The sequence below is a fragment of the Malurus melanocephalus genome, unplaced genomic scaffold (assembly GCF_030028575.1).
Source record: "Malurus melanocephalus ecotype Western Australia unplaced genomic scaffold, MMel_1.1 scaffold_68, whole genome shotgun sequence".
Taxonomy (NCBI): Eukaryota; Metazoa; Chordata; class Aves; order Passeriformes; family Maluridae; genus Malurus; species Malurus melanocephalus.
The window spans coordinates 2,509,955-2,527,385 of record NW_026623300.1 but is presented as its reverse complement, the minus strand read 5'-3'; the positions used below and the strand labels follow the sequence as shown (position 1 = coordinate 2,527,385).

Sequence of the window (17,431 nt, the reverse complement as noted above, 5' to 3'; positions counted from 1 at the left end):
AAATTTTGTGGAGCTACACCAAGATACAATACTTATATTATTAACAAATAATTCACAGTAAGTAGCAGTGTTATGGAAATACTGTTTAGATGATTTAAAATATGCTTAGTTGCACTGAAGCACATTAACATAAAACATAAGGTTGTATTAAGTACTCAAATAAATTTTGGTTACTGAAGGGGGGAAAAAAAAGAGACAACTAATTATTACAAAMTAAGCAAAAATTTCTTGTCTATTATTGTTGAGTGTACCAAAAGGACTTGAACAAGCTTTTGTTAGTCTTTAACCAAGACTTAACGTTACAAAAACTGTAAATTTGAGAATAGTATTGTGGACTTACCAAGTTCTGCTAAATTGCCAAAAGCAACAAGGCACATTTCTGTCAGAGCTGCATTTTGGCAGTGAATGCCCAACAATTTCACTAACGTAGGAATAACACCCATATTGATAAGCTGTGACTGCAACGTATCTACATAAAAAGGAAGTACAACAGTGAGTTAGCATTTCTCTTTGTAGTACTGTTCTTTTAACTAAAAAAGCATTTTTCACACAAAGCAACTTCTAGACTAAGTAACATTAAAATGTCTGTCTCCTCTACTCTTCAGCATTAGSATTTGGTCCAGATTTGAGATATATACTCATAATTCTCTTTGTCCCTGGCAATGAAATGTATTCCCAGAAACATTCCTTCCTGATCTAGTCACAGAGTATAGTGAATTATGCAGCTACTGAAAATTCTGTGGTTATCAGGTTCCTACTGCATGTCAGGTTTGATTCTGGGCTCACTGACACTAGCTGACTTAAATTGACCTGAACTAGGACAGTGAAATAATGATTTATCTGAGAGCTTTTTCTGTATATTGTTTTTTTAAACTTAAGATCAAAACTGGAAAATTAAAATTAGAATGAATATAAACTGGCACTGAAATAAACATGTAAAGTTTTATAAACACAGGAAGTCACAATGTAGATTATGAGGAGCTTGAGAAAAAAGAAAGTTTAATAAAGACAAAAAATGGAAGTTTTAAGAAAAGCCCTTAGAAGCCATTCTGATAATTTCTTACAYAGGATGAAAGTTTATAGTATTTACAAGTAAGAAAAGTATTGCKCCTAGGTGTCTGGAAATAGAAAGATGCTTTGATAGTTAGGCAGAAACATGATTGGTTTAAAAGATCATTTATAACAGTATTTCCTCTTACACATTTTACCTATAACATAGCAAAGAAGAAAAAAATTGTTTCACAGTTGAATAGTATGAAGCAGAAATAAACACACCAGATGTTGTTTAGTAATTTTCCTAAGCAACTTTTTTCCTTTGTTTCTAAAGCACTTCAACTATGTTTAAATATTTGGTTGGTTTTTTTTTTTTTTTTTTTTTCTAAAGCACTTCAACTATATTTAAATGTTACAGTCAGAAGACAAGGATCCAAAGCCCAGTGAAGTCAAGAGTATTGTATTATTTCATTTAGCTTTTGGTCAAGCCCTGCAGGGGAATTCAGGTTTGGGGGTTTTTTTTGGTGTTGTTTTGTTTTTTTTTTGGTTTGTTTTTTGTTTGTTTTTTTTTTGTGCAGTTTTCTTATGAAGGAATTCATTCTAGGCAACTGAAACCAGTTGGAGTTCTTATATCTGTGGCATCAGAGCCATAAAAAATTGCAGATTTTTGCAGGGAGATAAAAACATATTACAKCTGAAGTTTAGCAAATTTAATATCATCTCATGCTCTCGAAAAAACTCTTTACCCTTAAAATTCTACCAAGCGKGTTTGAAATTTTCATATAATGAAAATTATGATAAGATTCCAGAATGTTTAGCTCATTAGTATTGAGTATCAAATACTTGATAATAATTATGAATTTGGTATACTAAGTGAGTAAATGGCATGGTTATTACAGTTATTGGGGATGAGCAGGAATCCTTACGGCTTGACATCTTCAATAAAACTGTATTACTTACCAGTAACTGAATTTCCTTTTTTGGGGGGAGGGATTACCTCTTCCACAGATTCGTGGTCTTTAGTGAAATTTATGAGAATGCCATGTCAGACACCAAAGAGCTGTTGAAGTTGTCAAATTTCAGGTAAGTACAAATTGTACTAGCGCATGCATTGAATGCCATTTTACCTCTGGCAGTTGTGTGAGTCACTACTACACCCTCCTACTTCATTCCAAACTGACTGTAGAAATCTGTCTCTCAACAGGAAAAATGGGGAGAGGGGGAGATGGAATGGTTCAACAGAGAAAATTATTGTGTAGGAGAACTCRAGTTACTGGTAAATAATCTGTTTTTGTCCTTGGTTTGTGATTGTCCCCTGCAAACACTTAAAAATTCTGAAGGAAAACTGGTCATCATGGAGAGTGGGAGGACAAAGACACAAACCACAAATGCCATAGAAAATTATGTGGAAAGAAATTGCTTTGTTACTAGCCTATACCTTTAGTCACTTTAAAAATCACTTTATCCAAATGTAATGGATAAAGAGAAAATCTCTATAGACTTCATTCTAACATCAGAAGCATAAACTCTCCATTTTGAGCAGGGTTTTTTTCTGCTGTCTCTTTATAAATACAAAATATATAAAAAGCATGGAGGAGGAGATGAGTGGAAAAAGGGAAACTATATCATCTTTCAAAGGAAACAGGAATCTTAAGAGCCAAATAGAAAGATATATCATTCAAGAGAGCATGGAATGCACTGACTAAAGGACCTCTAGAATTTCCAAGGAASAAAAAAGGAAAAAAACCCATATAATAAGAAAGAACAACTATTCTGGGTTGAAAGACAGKTATTATACCAGACTCCATACCAGTCTCATTTTCCCAGAGTAGAAGGATGACACCTGAGTACAGGAATTATCTACAGTGGTAAGAATGGCATTACAAGAATTGTCAATAGGGTAAAACATTGCCTTAACAGCAATAAGTGTTAATTTAAAATTTATAAATTTTCTCCTTTGACAAAGACAGGCCAACCCCGTGAGTCACAAAGCTGCAGAGGAAGCAAGACCTTTGAAAATAAAAGGCTGCCAGCAGCTATTYGCTATTTTTYACTTAAGCCTGGGCTTGCCACACAAATTCTGGACCTGACATTTACMTCTGTCATTATCACCAATAGGAGGYTCTTTCTCTAGCAAAGTCTATTAAGCATTTCAAGAGAAAAGCATTAGGCATCTCACTGGTATGGCGATGTAGAGCACTTTTCAGTTCAGAGAAATTCAAACCATCTAAGTGGTTCAGTGTCAGCTGAAGGGACTGCCAGCAGCTCTCTCTCTGCCCTAGGAAAGACTYCAAACTGGGTAACTTGGACTGACTGCAGATCTTGGCCTTTCACTGCAGGAAGTRTTAATGCCCTACCACAGCAGGAGACAAATTTGGGTGACACATGCATCCATCCTACAATCAGTTGCCTGACACAGGACTAAAGCCAGCCATGATGCCAGGCAACGCCGTGTTTCAGGATGAAACAGCACTTCTACCCACTTCCTAAGCAGAAATTTATGACAGCGAGCAGGAAGCATGAAAAACTGAATGCTTCTTCTGAATTTATGACTTAAAGCCACATTTTACACTGCACTACATGTTGCACTATGCCTGTATGTTCTTTTGGGGTGAAAAGCACTGACAGTGATGCTGTACAGATGCATAATACAGGTAGATCAAAGGCAATCAATACATGCGCCAGCACAAAGAATTACCTACCTAAAACTTGAATTTCAATGGCTCCATGTCCTTCGGTGACACACATGGAAACTCCAAAGAGTAAGATCTGAGGAGAATATCCCAAATTGAGAACTTTATTGGGGACATTTTAGTTAAAAACGCTGATTTAGGCTAATTCATGATTTTGAAAATTTCAAAAAACAACTCATCATTTGTGTTGCATCATGTGATTATAATGCCAAAGGAAAAGCAGTTTTGTATGAATTGATGGCATAATTTCATACCCTAGAGAAACCTGCTTGCAATCCCCACAGCTATGTTAAATCATGTCATAAGATAAAAGTGATTGTATTAATTATCTCACTATGGCAAGGAATGTAATTTTTATCTGCTCTTATATACTTTAGGTTACTTTGCATATAAAGTATATTTAGGTCTTGAATGCATGCTAGGCATCTCTAGCTGTGATGTAAATGAAACAAAAACCATGTGAAGCATGAAAATTAGCAAAGGTAAGTCTTAGGAGGAAGCATTATGGAAATATTACTGTCAGACCATAATAATGGTGCCATAAATCTCCCTTTCATTTCTTGTATATTTACATAGCTTATGCAGATGATCAACAGTGCACATCAGACCCCAACATTCATTCCAGTTGCTAAGAGTTTTGTGAGAATAAGAAAGGCTCAGCAGTTGCATGATTTAACATCAGGATGTCACATYTTATGAAGGTACTGAAGAAAAGACAATCTTGACAGACTGAAGTTTACTATGAAATGAAATGAGGCAGCAATCTAAAAATGTAATTATTTTTATCAACGTATATATGYTCATTCATATATAAATGTATGTATATTTACACACATGCATACTGTATCCAGTTAACTTCTGATCTCCAATTTGACTACCTAATAAGCCAATTGGCCTAGTTCTTCCATAACTTCTGCATTTCTTTAAAAAGCCTCCCTAGTTTGTTTAGAGATCTCGAGAGACAATTCATTACCTCATTGACTGATCCCATTAACTTGCAAATAGTCTTGGCTCACAGGATTATGAGATCTGCAGAATAACCACTCATATTTCTAACTCTTTTATGTGAGTGTTTGCATATGATTGTTAGTTTTATTAGATTAGTTATTAGTTTTCTCCTCTTTATCCAAGCCTGCTTTGCTTCTTGCTCTTAAGCAGATTAATGGCTACACAGAAGCTAATAACTGAAAGCAGGGATGAGCTATTTGTGTCTGATTTAATTTGGGTAGTAAAATACAATTATGACAAGAGGGTCAAGATAACCTGGGCTGAAGGCAAAGGGATGTTTTCACCAGAAAAACGCCATCCCATTGCTAACAATGCAATTAAAAATCAACACTTATTTTTTTAAGCTTAAAAGAACTGCAAGAAATGCCAAAGTTTGAGTTTGTTGTCTCAACAATTGCAGTTACAAATGAAATTAGAAGATACCAAGGAAGCAAAGAAAGATTTGAGAGACAGTAAGCAAAAATAATTCCTGAACACAAGCAGATGACACGAGAACCTTGTGAAAGAAATCCTAATCTTAAAGCTTAGACAACAGTGTTATGACTGGAGTTACAATTGCAAGCTGAATGTCCAGAATCAGGATGAGATACCAGAATGCTCCATTAATTTGCCCTGTTTAGGAAAAGAAAATCTTACTTGTAGCTGCTCTTTAGTTGCCTTTTTTGTGAAACTTTCGTGTGATAAAACCCTTCAAGTACTCAAGAATGAGTCTCTCATGTTAAAAAATAAAGCAGTTGGTAGTTACTAATAAAGAAGCAGTAGCTATTGGAAAAAGAGGGCAATTAGCTGACTGGAAATTACAAACTGTTTAGAATCAAATAAAACAATTTATATACTCTTTTGCTCATAAAATGCTAACAATTAGAAAATATTAGGGTGTTCACAGATAATCAGATGCAACTAAGAACCAACWGTGCTGTAAGGGTCCTTATCTGGCTAGCTAGTGCAAATTAAAGAGTCAAGTCATTGAGAGCACTTAAAGAAATCCTCCAAGTCCCCACCTGTAACTTTTCAACACAGCATGCCATGCTAGAAAAGCTCAGAGAAACATRAAAAGAGAAGGCAGAAGTGCTATTTCAAAGACTGAAACACTTCCTTCTTACCTAATGTTTTTTCTTTTATTTTTGTCCAATAACTACAGACAAAGAAATCTGTGACTCTAGGCCACAATCCCATACTGCTCATCCTTCAGCAAAACCAATGCAGTGTTTTATCTTCTTCATAAATAACTGGGATCAAACCTTTGCAAGTAAATCCTCAAAATGGTATTCACTAAGCTGTGAGCACAATTAACTGTCAGGGCAATCTCAGTTTAGATGTTTAACAGGTCAGCAAAGAACTGCATATAATCAGAATATTATTCACTTGCTGCTGCAATGCATGGAAGTAAGTGGTTGTCTTGGGCCCCTAGCTGACATCGACTGCTGTCCTGAAAATTTACAATGGTCCACAGGTGAYATTTTTAGATCAGCTCACAATTGTGGTCCAATTGTACTCGTGACTCTTAAAACAAAACTGGCAAGACAGGTCAACGACCTGTTTCTCCATTCACATGCTACGGTTATGTCCACTGAGTTTTCTTCTAAAAATTTASTCCTTCAAATCACTTTTTTATTTTAATATTGACTTTGCATATTATTTGGGGTTTAATTCAATGTTTGCCCCAATCAATGAGCAAGTTCACAATGGAACTAGAGGATCTCACACTTATACACATGGATGCTGGGCCAAACATGAGCTGGCTTCCTACAAAAGGGACCCTTCCTGATAGAGACCACCAAGTATGTGGGGTAAGGTGGAGGTCTGCTAAACCCCCAGAATTCCTCCCAGGTGTGATGGTAGAACATGGGGCTGATGAGCACCCAGATCCAGCAGTTGGGAATATTGCTGTGTTTTGCACTTCCAGCATTGCTTCAGTGGCTCCTGTGAACACTGTGTGGCRAGAGATGAAAGATGTCCTTTAGCAGAGAGGAGAGCAGCTAGTGAATCCTCCTGGCTGTCACTGAACCCCAAACTGCTTTATTGATTGCATCAGAATAAGCTATCTTACTAGATGGAATGAGTCATTTATTCAATGTTCATAACAGTTAAGCTGCTCAGAAGCTGCTTGTTTGGGAGATTTATCTCATAATTAGTTTTCCTRGAGAAGATCTGCTGTGAGCTTGGTCACTGAAGCAAAACTGGTAACAGTCTCTCTACACATCGCTTTTGGACTCATCTGTCTTGAGCTACCAAGTATACTGTGTGCTCATTAGTCTTAATTAACACAGAGGATTTTGGTAGCTTAGAGGTGAGAAAATCTATTTGCTCCAAATATTGTAAGGAAGAAAGTACTGATTTAACACTATGAAATGTAAAAAATGTGATAGTCATGCAATGTGATCAAGCAAATCAGTTCCTGGAAACTATATGAAGTAAAGGACTAGAAGYTGCTGTTTAGAGAAGATGGAAGAAATACTGTAAACAAGAATTCTTAGATAATACGAAGGAAAGAGGAGAAAAAGAAACAATGTAAGAAYAAGAGAAAGCAATGAGACACATACAACAGTTATATTTGGAGCTGGATCAGTAACACTAASAGCTGAGATCTCCAGAGAGATGGCACAGAAAACACACATGGGAAACTGTGGCAGAAAAGATGATAAAGTAGACTAAAAATGCATACAATAAAGSTTATGAACCATCCTGAAACGTAGAAAAGTTTTGAGCACACAGGATTGGAAAGTGAGTTACAGCAAGTCMTATCTTTCAGGAAATGGTATAACTAATAAAGAAGATATTTTCTTCCTAAAATAAAATACTGCAATTCAGGAAATGGGCATGATTGAAGAAACAGTTTAATTAATAACTATTTGTAATCTGTGCCATTGCAAATCAGGAGAACAGTGTATATTAGCCTTTCTAATTTATTCCAATTTTCTTCACATTCTGAAAACTTGAAAGTGTGTGAATGCTGTRAAGATAGTTTGACACATTATAGCACTTGTGTGCAGAAGCAAGCTAAATACTATTTTGTACCACTAAAGTAGAGCACTATTGTGTTACTCTCAGTGRTCAGGGGTTTCTCATTTAACATACTCCCTTGTGTTTTTGTCCCAGCCCCTAAACAGCTCCAATTAATGGGATAATGAACATAAACTTATAATTTTTAGTCACAGAACAGTGTTGAACATACCCATAAATTATTCCCCTTTTATCTTAGAGCAATGTAACATATGGTTTTATATAYATTTCATAAGGAGAAAAATGATTAACTGTCTGGCATACATACCCTTAAATAATTAACAATGCTGCATGTCTGCAACAAATTAGTCTTATGATGTTATTTGATACCAATGRAAAAGAGAGGACTTAATGTAGCCTTCTCATTAACTTCTGTATATCTGTATATTACGTGTTTATCCTTGGCTTTTAGACAAACAAGTAAATTCCAGATGCTGATCTTTAAAGTTTATACAAGTTATGTTATATGTCAGGAATATATCCAGTATTCTTTGGGAACGTAATTTTACTGAAACAAAAAATTGTGTATGTGAACTGAGGTCCCTGATCTCTTCAGAATAACTTAGTGTTAAGTATCACAATGTAAATCTACAGATGACTTTAACTTTTTATCTTTTTTTTTGTTGGGGTTGCTCTCCTGGTAGACATAAAGCAAATTTTCGGTGTTGTTTACCATTCTCATTGCTATAGTTCATCAGCATGCCACAAAAGACAGTCAAGAGCTTCTCACTGGCTGGATCTGTTTTACTGCACAGTGACCTTAAATGGTCTACTACAATATGTGCACCACCTGCATGGTCAACTGCGTTCCTGCCCTCATCTGTAAAACAAAGAGTTACATTAAAAAAAAATGAAACCAAAACCCACCATCGAATCCCGAACGTAACAGTAATCATACAAAATGAAGCTTTTAAACAGAGTGAAGTCATTCCTCCAGTGTTGTCAAATTCATCTAGAGAGATGCTTAAGGGTCAGCTTTTAGTGCAAYAGAGCTATGAAAGTGAAACACCCACAACAAAAAGGATTAACCACCTGGCACTGATACCTTTGTAAAGAAATTCAGTGTTTGAGGCAGAGCTGCTGGAGCTGATAAATGATATTCTGAAGGTAACACTGAGTTTTGCCAGAGGGAGGTTCTAAGCACTTGACATAGCCTAGTCCAGATACAGGTAAATGACTCTTGCTGTTATGCAGATTGAGAAATTGAAATACAGAAAATAAACTGCTTGAGTTACTTCAAAAAATGTTACTTAAAAAAGTTCCCCGTGGCAACTATTCATGCACTCACTCTGCCACACAGCACGTTCTCTGTACTTCTTTGGTACTTTAATTTAATGCCACTTTGAGATACTTTTTATATGGCTAAAAGAAAAATTTGTTCTGCATCTATAAAAGACTACAATATTTTGAAGGGTTGTAAATACCATATCATAATGTTTGTGTGGAACTCTTCCTATATAAAAAATCAGACTTGATGCAACAGTGTAGGAATAAAGGAAAAATAGGCCTTTTATTACACTAATCATCAATACTCCTTCCCTCCCCAGCAGGCAGTAACAAATAGATAACAGTCAATAAACTAAATTCYAGGGTTTTCAAAAGGAGAGATTTCCATGTCAACTACCACTGGAATCAACTGGAAAATCTGGATGGAAACAAAACCTTGGGAGGGGGGAAAGGAGGAGAGAATCACGAAAGTTTTGCAATATAAGAAAACCACACCCCATCCTCTTAATGGCCCCACAGCAAATCTCCTCTTTTCCTTTTTATTCACCTCTCCACCATACTCCTCATCCCATCATATGTGGGGGTCAAGCTACCAAGTTTTTGTCATTCTGCAACATATTCAGCACAAAACCCAAGGCTGTACATATTTATAACAGAATCTTCCACTTCTGTGTTCCAGAGCTCTGCAAAATGAAGCTTCTAAATCTTCCAATTCTTGTTAATTTATGAGGCATATCTACCCCTTATACAATATATAAAAAAACAGGACTCTATATTGCATATGGGGATTTCAGGAGATTTGTTGAATGGAGCTTGGCGGGTCTTAACTTAAAATTATTACAAAAGTAGTAAGAGTTTTGCAGAGTAACTGAGATAAAACAGCGGAAAAACTTCACTACCACTACAATTTCCACCTTGGACAGGATCAGGATATCAGAAGACTGTGTTTCACTGTGGGCATGTATATGTAATTACAAATAAAAGAGAAATTTGTATGTAAGAGAAATATGTAATTTTGCAGTCAAACAAATTTAATGTAGGATTCTGTATCAAGGAACAACTTTTAAAAAAGGATATTTTAAAAAAGGATATCTAAATACCTGAGTCAGGTATTTAGACTCAGGGCTTACATCTACCAAATCAGCAGAGTATAAAAACTAATTTGGTTGGAATAGTCAAGCATTCTACTTTATGTATCTTCTTTAGGTATTTTTTATTAGAAAATTTATGCAAATACATGRTTTTGTATTTGACTCACCTGTTCTGTAAGTCAAAACAGGTGTGTAAAATGAAACTGAATCACTGATTCTGGATCAGATGGACTGAACATGGTCCTYAAATTACTATAATGCAACTGAAATCAACAAACTAAGATGATAAATTCAGATAAGAATCACATGTCAAGCTCAACCCTGTGTCTTATGTTGATGAACTATACATAAAATATGTAAGCAAAGAACAATATAAAGGTAGAGTTGGGTGGGGGTTTGGAATTAAGGGTTAAAACACACAAAAAAAGAAGTCACAAGCCAAGTTCCTTACCTTGACAGAATTTGGCAGAACTCTASTGAAAATTACTTTGTGATAATATTTCATAACAAATCTAAGTCGTACCCTTTAATTTSCATTATCTCTGGTTTGTCAAAGAAGTTATTTATTAAAAATTGCTGTATAGTCTCTCACTTCAAATACATGACAAAACTCTAATCCAAAACCAGTGTTTTTGTTAGGTAAATAGATAACCAGCTTCTGCTGTAAAGACAGCAGAAGTAAAGCAGAAAGATTCAGAACCAAATCTCACTCCAAGRAATGTCTGTCTTTATGTTATACTCAAAAAGTTAGGTACAAATGAACCTCAGGATCCTCCCAYGAAGGTGGCAGGCTGTAAGAGCCAGACTTTGACAGGACTGCACAGACTGGTAGACTTGTAAAGGAGATGCCATAATTGAGTTTGCTGCTGTCCCTCTTTCCCATGCTGAGTTCACCCTGCATGGCTGCTTCTCTGCCCTAGGCAGCCGAGTGCAGAACACACCAGGGCGAGCTATAATTAGGATCTCCTGGAGCTGCCTTCTTTGCCCAAGAGGATTAACTCAGCTCATTAGTGCAGGGCCACAAAGAATCCTGTGCCAAATGTAGGAGGAAAATCCTGAAGGTCCTGACTACCCACCGCCAGCCCTGCTGTGACATTGCACCGCATCCCCAAGCAGAAAGCGTAGTCCTGACTCAGAAGCTTCGTGTGCTTYTCACCAACTCGCTTCTTGCTACTCCTCTGTCGCTAAGGAACAGACTTTGCACACAAGAATACTYCTCAAACTCCAAATCATTTACAGTCAAAACAAGCCCACAGCATGTTGCTGTGTCTTGTTCTCWATCCAACTATTACCTCGCAGTTCAGCAGCTCCACGAACTCCCACACTTAACGTGCTTCCAAAGCCTCCCAGAAGCTGTGTTCAGTTTTTTTCCTGTGACCTTTTTAAATAAACATTTGCTATTCCTAAGAGAATAGTGATTGAACAGTTTAATGAGAGCATTCACATTTCTGCTTAAAAATGCTTCAGTGCAGCTCACAAAGGGCAATTGCTGCTGTATAGCTTTTTTTAAGTACATGTAATACGGTCTAAAGATGCCAGAATGACAACCCAAGAAACCAGAGGGATTTTTTTTCTCCCTGTAAAACATACAGTAAGATTTATTACAGAATGAGTTATTACTTCCACAATGTTCTTTAGCCCAGTTCAACAAAACTGTCTGTAAGAATTAGTACAGTCCCTTTTTCTATCCTGAATTGCTTAAAGAAATTTTATGCAAAAAAGGGATTTTAAATGGATTATCAAATTACTGAGACTGTTCACATTCACTCTGTGATCAATCCTGTCAAATTTTCCTGTTGCTCAACCAAGCCCAAAGTCAACAACCGAACTGTTTAACTGTGCATGACTGGCAGACTTTTACAATGTAGCACTTACARTAGTTTCAATTTGCTTTTCCCAAGACCTGCTTGCATCATTTTCCCTTGAGWTTTTGTCCCTAATTCACCAAGCCCTAAAACAAATCACTGAGTCACAAAATGTTAATCAGAAAAAAAATTAAACAGGAAAAATGTCTGTGCCATAGGAGAAGCAAATACCAGAAAATATTTAGGCCTAAAAAATGTACCCATTTCTCAGATAATCAGCTAGAAAACTATTTGATGGCATTTCTTAAAAATTATCTTTTGGGCTTTAAGTATAAGATTTATACTTTGGAACGTTCTGGTTTTGTCTTGCAACTGGAAACCTGAACTATCCTTTCTCCAATTAATGTTTTGCAGAAGTTTATTGGTGTAAACAGTTGCACTGGTATAAATGGTGTGTCTGAGAGGGAAGGGATGATCTGCATCATCAAGCTCCCTGATTTGCATAAACCAAGCTTCATGTGATTGTACTGCACTATTACTGTTTGCTGCTCTTTCCATATCTTCAGTGCACTTGTCTAAAAKGGACATTACACAGGAATACTGTATTTTGAGATTCGTGTTTTAAGAATTTGAAAGATAGTTTTTGTGATTGCTCTATCTTTTACTGAAACCTCCCTTTCTTTTATTAATTCCTTCAGAAATGATAAGACTGATTACCAGAAGCACAGTTTTGTTTTATTTGCTTACTGGTAAATATCAATATAACCTTAAAAATTTTGGTTTGTGAAGAAAAAAACAATCTTGATTTAGTTATGCTTGCTTTAGAGATAAACAGAATTGTCCTGAATTCAGTTTATCTTAAAATGCTGGCAGCTATCCTWAGCCTTGGGTAAGCATTGAGGGCACAGTCTCGTAAGTTATTCCTTCAGAATAATTGCTGAAATAATAAATATATAAACAGTTAACTAGAAACACTAGCAGAACATTATCTTTTCATACAGCCCTTCAAAGACTGAAAATAGGTGGAGTTGACCTTTTTGGATAAAACTGTTGCCAGCAATTTTGCTGGCTAATGACAACTGATGCAGCAGTATACTGGCCCTCTTATGCAATTAGTTTATTCTAACAAACATACAATTTTTWAATGTTGTATCCAAATTCATACTATGTTCAATGCGTGGACCACAGCATATCCATGCCAACAAGCCCTAATCTCTTCCATGATTTCTTTTGTCTACAGAGCCAGGAGCTTGGCAGAACATTGAAGGGAAAGGTAAGTGTGCCAGTGTTGCAATCTCCCTAATGCTATGCTGAGGCAGCAGCCAARCACAAATCAGATYCAAGCCCRCAATTTAATTTTAATAAAATTYGCTTCTTCATCATATTGCTTTTATATCYGATAAATACAAGAAAACTCATGTGTTTCTGATTTCAGACAAAAGAASAGTGATGAATTTACTGCTCAAGATTTCAATTCTTCACTTCCAGTCAAATGCTACCAGTGGATCTGAGATTCCAATATAGCTGCAGAAATGTTTTTATCAGCAATGAAACATCCAATACTACTAGACCCACTGTTGGCAAGTCATTTGTTCTGGATTCCAAGTGTGTAATTAAAATGCAGTAATTACTGCTACTGAATTCTATTTGAAACGAAAGAAGCCAACTAGAAAGAGAATATTCTACTCAGATATACTAAAGTCAGGTAAAAGCCCTCAAAGCTGAATGTAGCACTTCCCTTTGCCTTCCTTTTCATTTTGCAATATGCTTACAGTAGACTCTTCAGTTGATTTTGTAACTCCATGAAACTCCTTAGTAATTCCATTACAGTCAAACAAATTACTCCAGGTTTATGAGAGTATAAGTCAGAGCTGAAGCCAGCTTAGTATTTCATACAGCATGAAATAAATCATGGAACTCAATTATCCAGTAAAACAGCAGGCAGTTTTTCTACACTGGAAAATAAGCATTTAGAGCATCTCATGCTATTAACAGAATAGACCTGCACACCACGATTAATTTAGAATTCCTACTCTCAGGCGTGCAGTGCAATATTGTCTCAACTCTCCAAGAAGAAGGGTGTGAAGTGAGCATCACATGGTCACAGTCTGGGGCARAACAGGGGTGTGCTGCTGGCTGCTGCTGAAAGAAGCCTGGCAAGAGGCTTTAGCCTGGTACTGTGACAGTGCTGCTGCTATCTCAATAAGCCAGAACGAAGTGGGGGTGTCCACCAAAGCAACYAGAGGAGCAGTCTCAAAGTGTGCAACCCATGGGGATTTGGAGTAGGTCAGGAAAAGCCCAAGGAAAAAAAAAATAAAACAAAACCAAAACAATCCACCACCAAGCGTATTTGTGGATGCTAGTAGGGTACTTTTCTTTCCCTACTAGAAAAGGAAAAAAAAATTATTCCAAGAACTGAAAAACTAGTAAGTGGACCTGGAATCTAGGAACAGCTGAGGCAAGTCCTGGGTTTGGGGTCAGTGCTACTTGTCCCAAATCATGAAGCCTTGGAGGAGCCTAGCCTGACAATGAGAACTCATGGGTTTTTCATCATCTCTCAAATGGCTTTTTTTCCTGATGCTCTAGAAAGATTTCCATATCATTCTGATTCCCTTTAGGCCAGCTGTAAAATAAAAAGTTACAATAATATTGTTTAATAGCTTCCTAAGAACACTCATGATTAATTTCTGAKAAGAACTCAGTATTACTGAGGACGTGTATGTTGGCATCCATATACTCCAGTTTCTAGCTCATGCAATACTTGTGTGCAGAGCCTTGGAGAAAAACATGCACTATCAAGGACTTCTAAYCTAAAAACGTAATCATTTTCTAACACTGTGACATGCCTCAGAGAGGACAGATCTAAAGGTAAAACTATCATTGTGTTACCCTTGAATTTGAATTCTCTGCRAGCAAAAATCTCATTTCAAGCAACAATTTAAGGACTCTGCCCTCGATTTCTTGGGAAACTGCTCAGTAGGTGGCATTTGCATTTGGTAGGATCTAGTACAATAAGTGAAAAATCATGGTAAGATGCTGCCTAGCTGCATGAATCAGGGTGACCTTCATAAAAATCWTTAGCCAGTAGTGTGCCATTATCAACATCAGTTGTGTTCTAGGATTCTGCTGGTTCTCCATATGGTAGAGAAAAAGGTTATGCCATTTTTTAAGAAAACCGAAAACAGACTTCTTTCCAGTAGATTTTATTTTCAAGTGTCTGATTTTCTCCTGTAGATCCTGAAATTAATCTTTTCCCCTGAGAGAACATAACTGTACAATTGAGCAGTTTATTATTTTTGTACTTAGCCTTTCTTAGCAGATCCCTGCAAGAGATCTCTACATTCTTCTAAGATAGGCTCCTAAGTTTACAGAATTTATAGCATGTATAAGACCTTTTTAACAAAAAGTGATAAAATGTTCATGTTCTCGTGTTGAGGCTGAGATGAAGAGTGATCTGGTTTATGTGAAAGGCCACACAGCTGAAATTCAGCCAGGAGTCTTGCCATCAATACAAGTAAGACTGCACAGATAACAAAGAAAGGTACAGCTTGGGAAATGAGAAAAGGACACAATAAATTTCCTGCTGAGAAAGGCAGWTAAGCAACTGTCACAGGAGAGCCTTCATTGGATGAGCTGGCATTTCTAGCTTYTTTTCCATCTCTGTAGCTGTTTGTATACCAAGTATGGTTGCTAAGAACATGTACCCAAGATGGTGGTTTCATGGAGAAACATAATTGTGGTACAAAAAGAAGTAACTTTTGGATTCCCCAAGGAGGTTTCTAAGCAGTACCATTAATATGTACATTATGGAGGGGCAGAATGAGAAACGTTTCACATCCATTACAAGATACACATGGAGAGCTTACTCCCCTTTACTGCCTTTCAGAATATGTGAATGCTCTAAACAGCAAAAAGGAATTATTTTCTAATGGGTAAGAGTAATCTAATCTCAACTGAAATCAATCAGAACAACTCCCTCTAGTACACAATGCTATATAATAGTTTGTCAAACAGCTCAGAACTGAAGTGTCTACCAAACAACCTGTGGAAAGATCACTAATATTAAGATAGCATGTGCATCACAAACTTCATGATGAAAAGTTTGACCTATCTTTTCCTCTTTAACTGTTCATGTAATGCATTTAAGTCTCTGTATTTTCTTCCATGCCTAAATAGGTGATCCATTAGTGCTTTAGAAGGCTAACACTGATGAGCACCCAGACAATAACACTTYTGCCTCAAACAACAAAGAAGAAAATCTGTCAGTAAGTCAACAGGTTTTCATTTCATGTTTTCTGTGAGGAAATCAATCTGTTCAGTAAGTTCTTTGGCCCGGTGTAATTCCCCTTTTTCCTCATGGAAAGCACTAAACCTCTTTCAGCATTGGGACTTCATCATGAACYACCTTTCCACAGCAGCTGTGCTCCTGACCTTACGTGGAAATGGTCTTGCCTTCAYGGAGCAACTCTGGGATCTGTGAACACTGAGAAATCACTGCCATTTTCCTTTAATTAGGAAAAAAAAAATCAGGCAATCCTTCTCCTCCTCAAGGCCAGTTTTAAGAGGTTTTCCCTGCAGAAGCTGCYGTTTGTCCCACAAATTTCATCCTGCACCATGCCAACTTCTCTCAGAAAYAGAGACCTGATTAACTCATTTTGGCACAAGCTGTCACTAAACAAAGTGATGCATACTTGCTGAGATGAAATACAGGACAACTGGGGCTCACAATAAAAAGAAATATTGCTATGAGCCATCCARTAYGGGTTTTATTGCATGCTGTCAGCCYAACAGTGATTCAGGACTTAAAGACATTCTTCATTACTGCATGTTATAGTTTCATGGCAATAGAAGTGGAAAAAAAAGCTCATGTATATGGAAAAATATAGTAACACATGTATTTCAAGTTCTTATATAAATCACAATTGCCAGAAGGGCAACACTGTTTTTGAAAAGAAAAAATACTATTGATATGTAACATTTTTAATTAGAAATATTGGCCTCCATATCTTGTCTTTGTTATACTTTCTATCTCCTTGTTAGGGAAAACCATAGTAAAAAATTGAAATATATTAAATTTTCTAGTAATAATCATAGTGAAAGTATTTGTCCTAAATAAGAATTTAGGAYAGAGTACATAACTAATAATTACACATCAACTTAACATAGAAAATGTCAGATAGGCTGGATATGACAACTAAGCACTGTAATTAGCCTCTTCCACTCAAATCCAATATGCTAACCTCGATTTTTGTCCCATTTTATTACACTTTACTCATTAATTTTATTCAAATACACAGGGAAGATAGTGACTGTCCTCCCACAAGAGCACGACAACACATGGCACACAAAACACATCACTGCCTACTGTAGATTTTATCAGTGGCAGCTTTGCTCCACAGAAGAGCAACACAAGGTGAGTAATATAGTTTTCTATACAGGAGAAATCCTGTACTGTAAARGCCAGCAGCAGTCCACAAAACCTCCTGCTACAAAAGCATTTCTGTGTRTCTTTATTGCATTTCATGAAAAAAYGTGGGATGAACAACAATGACATGAACAGTTATATATATTTTACTTAAATGAAACTGAGAATGACACTGATGTCATACAT

General features: G+C 36.5%; 1 protein-coding gene across 4 annotated transcripts in view; it reads right to left on the bottom strand.

Annotated features, from left to right (window-relative positions):
• RAP1GDS1 (Rap1 GTPase-GDP dissociation stimulator 1) overlaps positions 1-17,431 on the bottom strand; it is an 85,755-nt gene that overhangs the window by 17,431 nt on the left and 50,893 nt on the right. For 3 of the 4 annotated variants that reach the window (XM_057366584.1, XM_057366585.1, XM_057366587.1), the window contains 2 exons: positions 8,371-8,517; positions 341-469 (listed from right to left, as the gene is read on the bottom strand). In XM_057366584.1, the coding sequence (XP_057222567.1) occupies positions 341-469; positions 8,371-8,517 (276 nt within the window). The remainder of the gene's footprint in view (positions 1-340; positions 470-8,370; positions 8,518-17,431) is intronic. The other variant, XM_057366586.1, reaches the window with a different exon arrangement.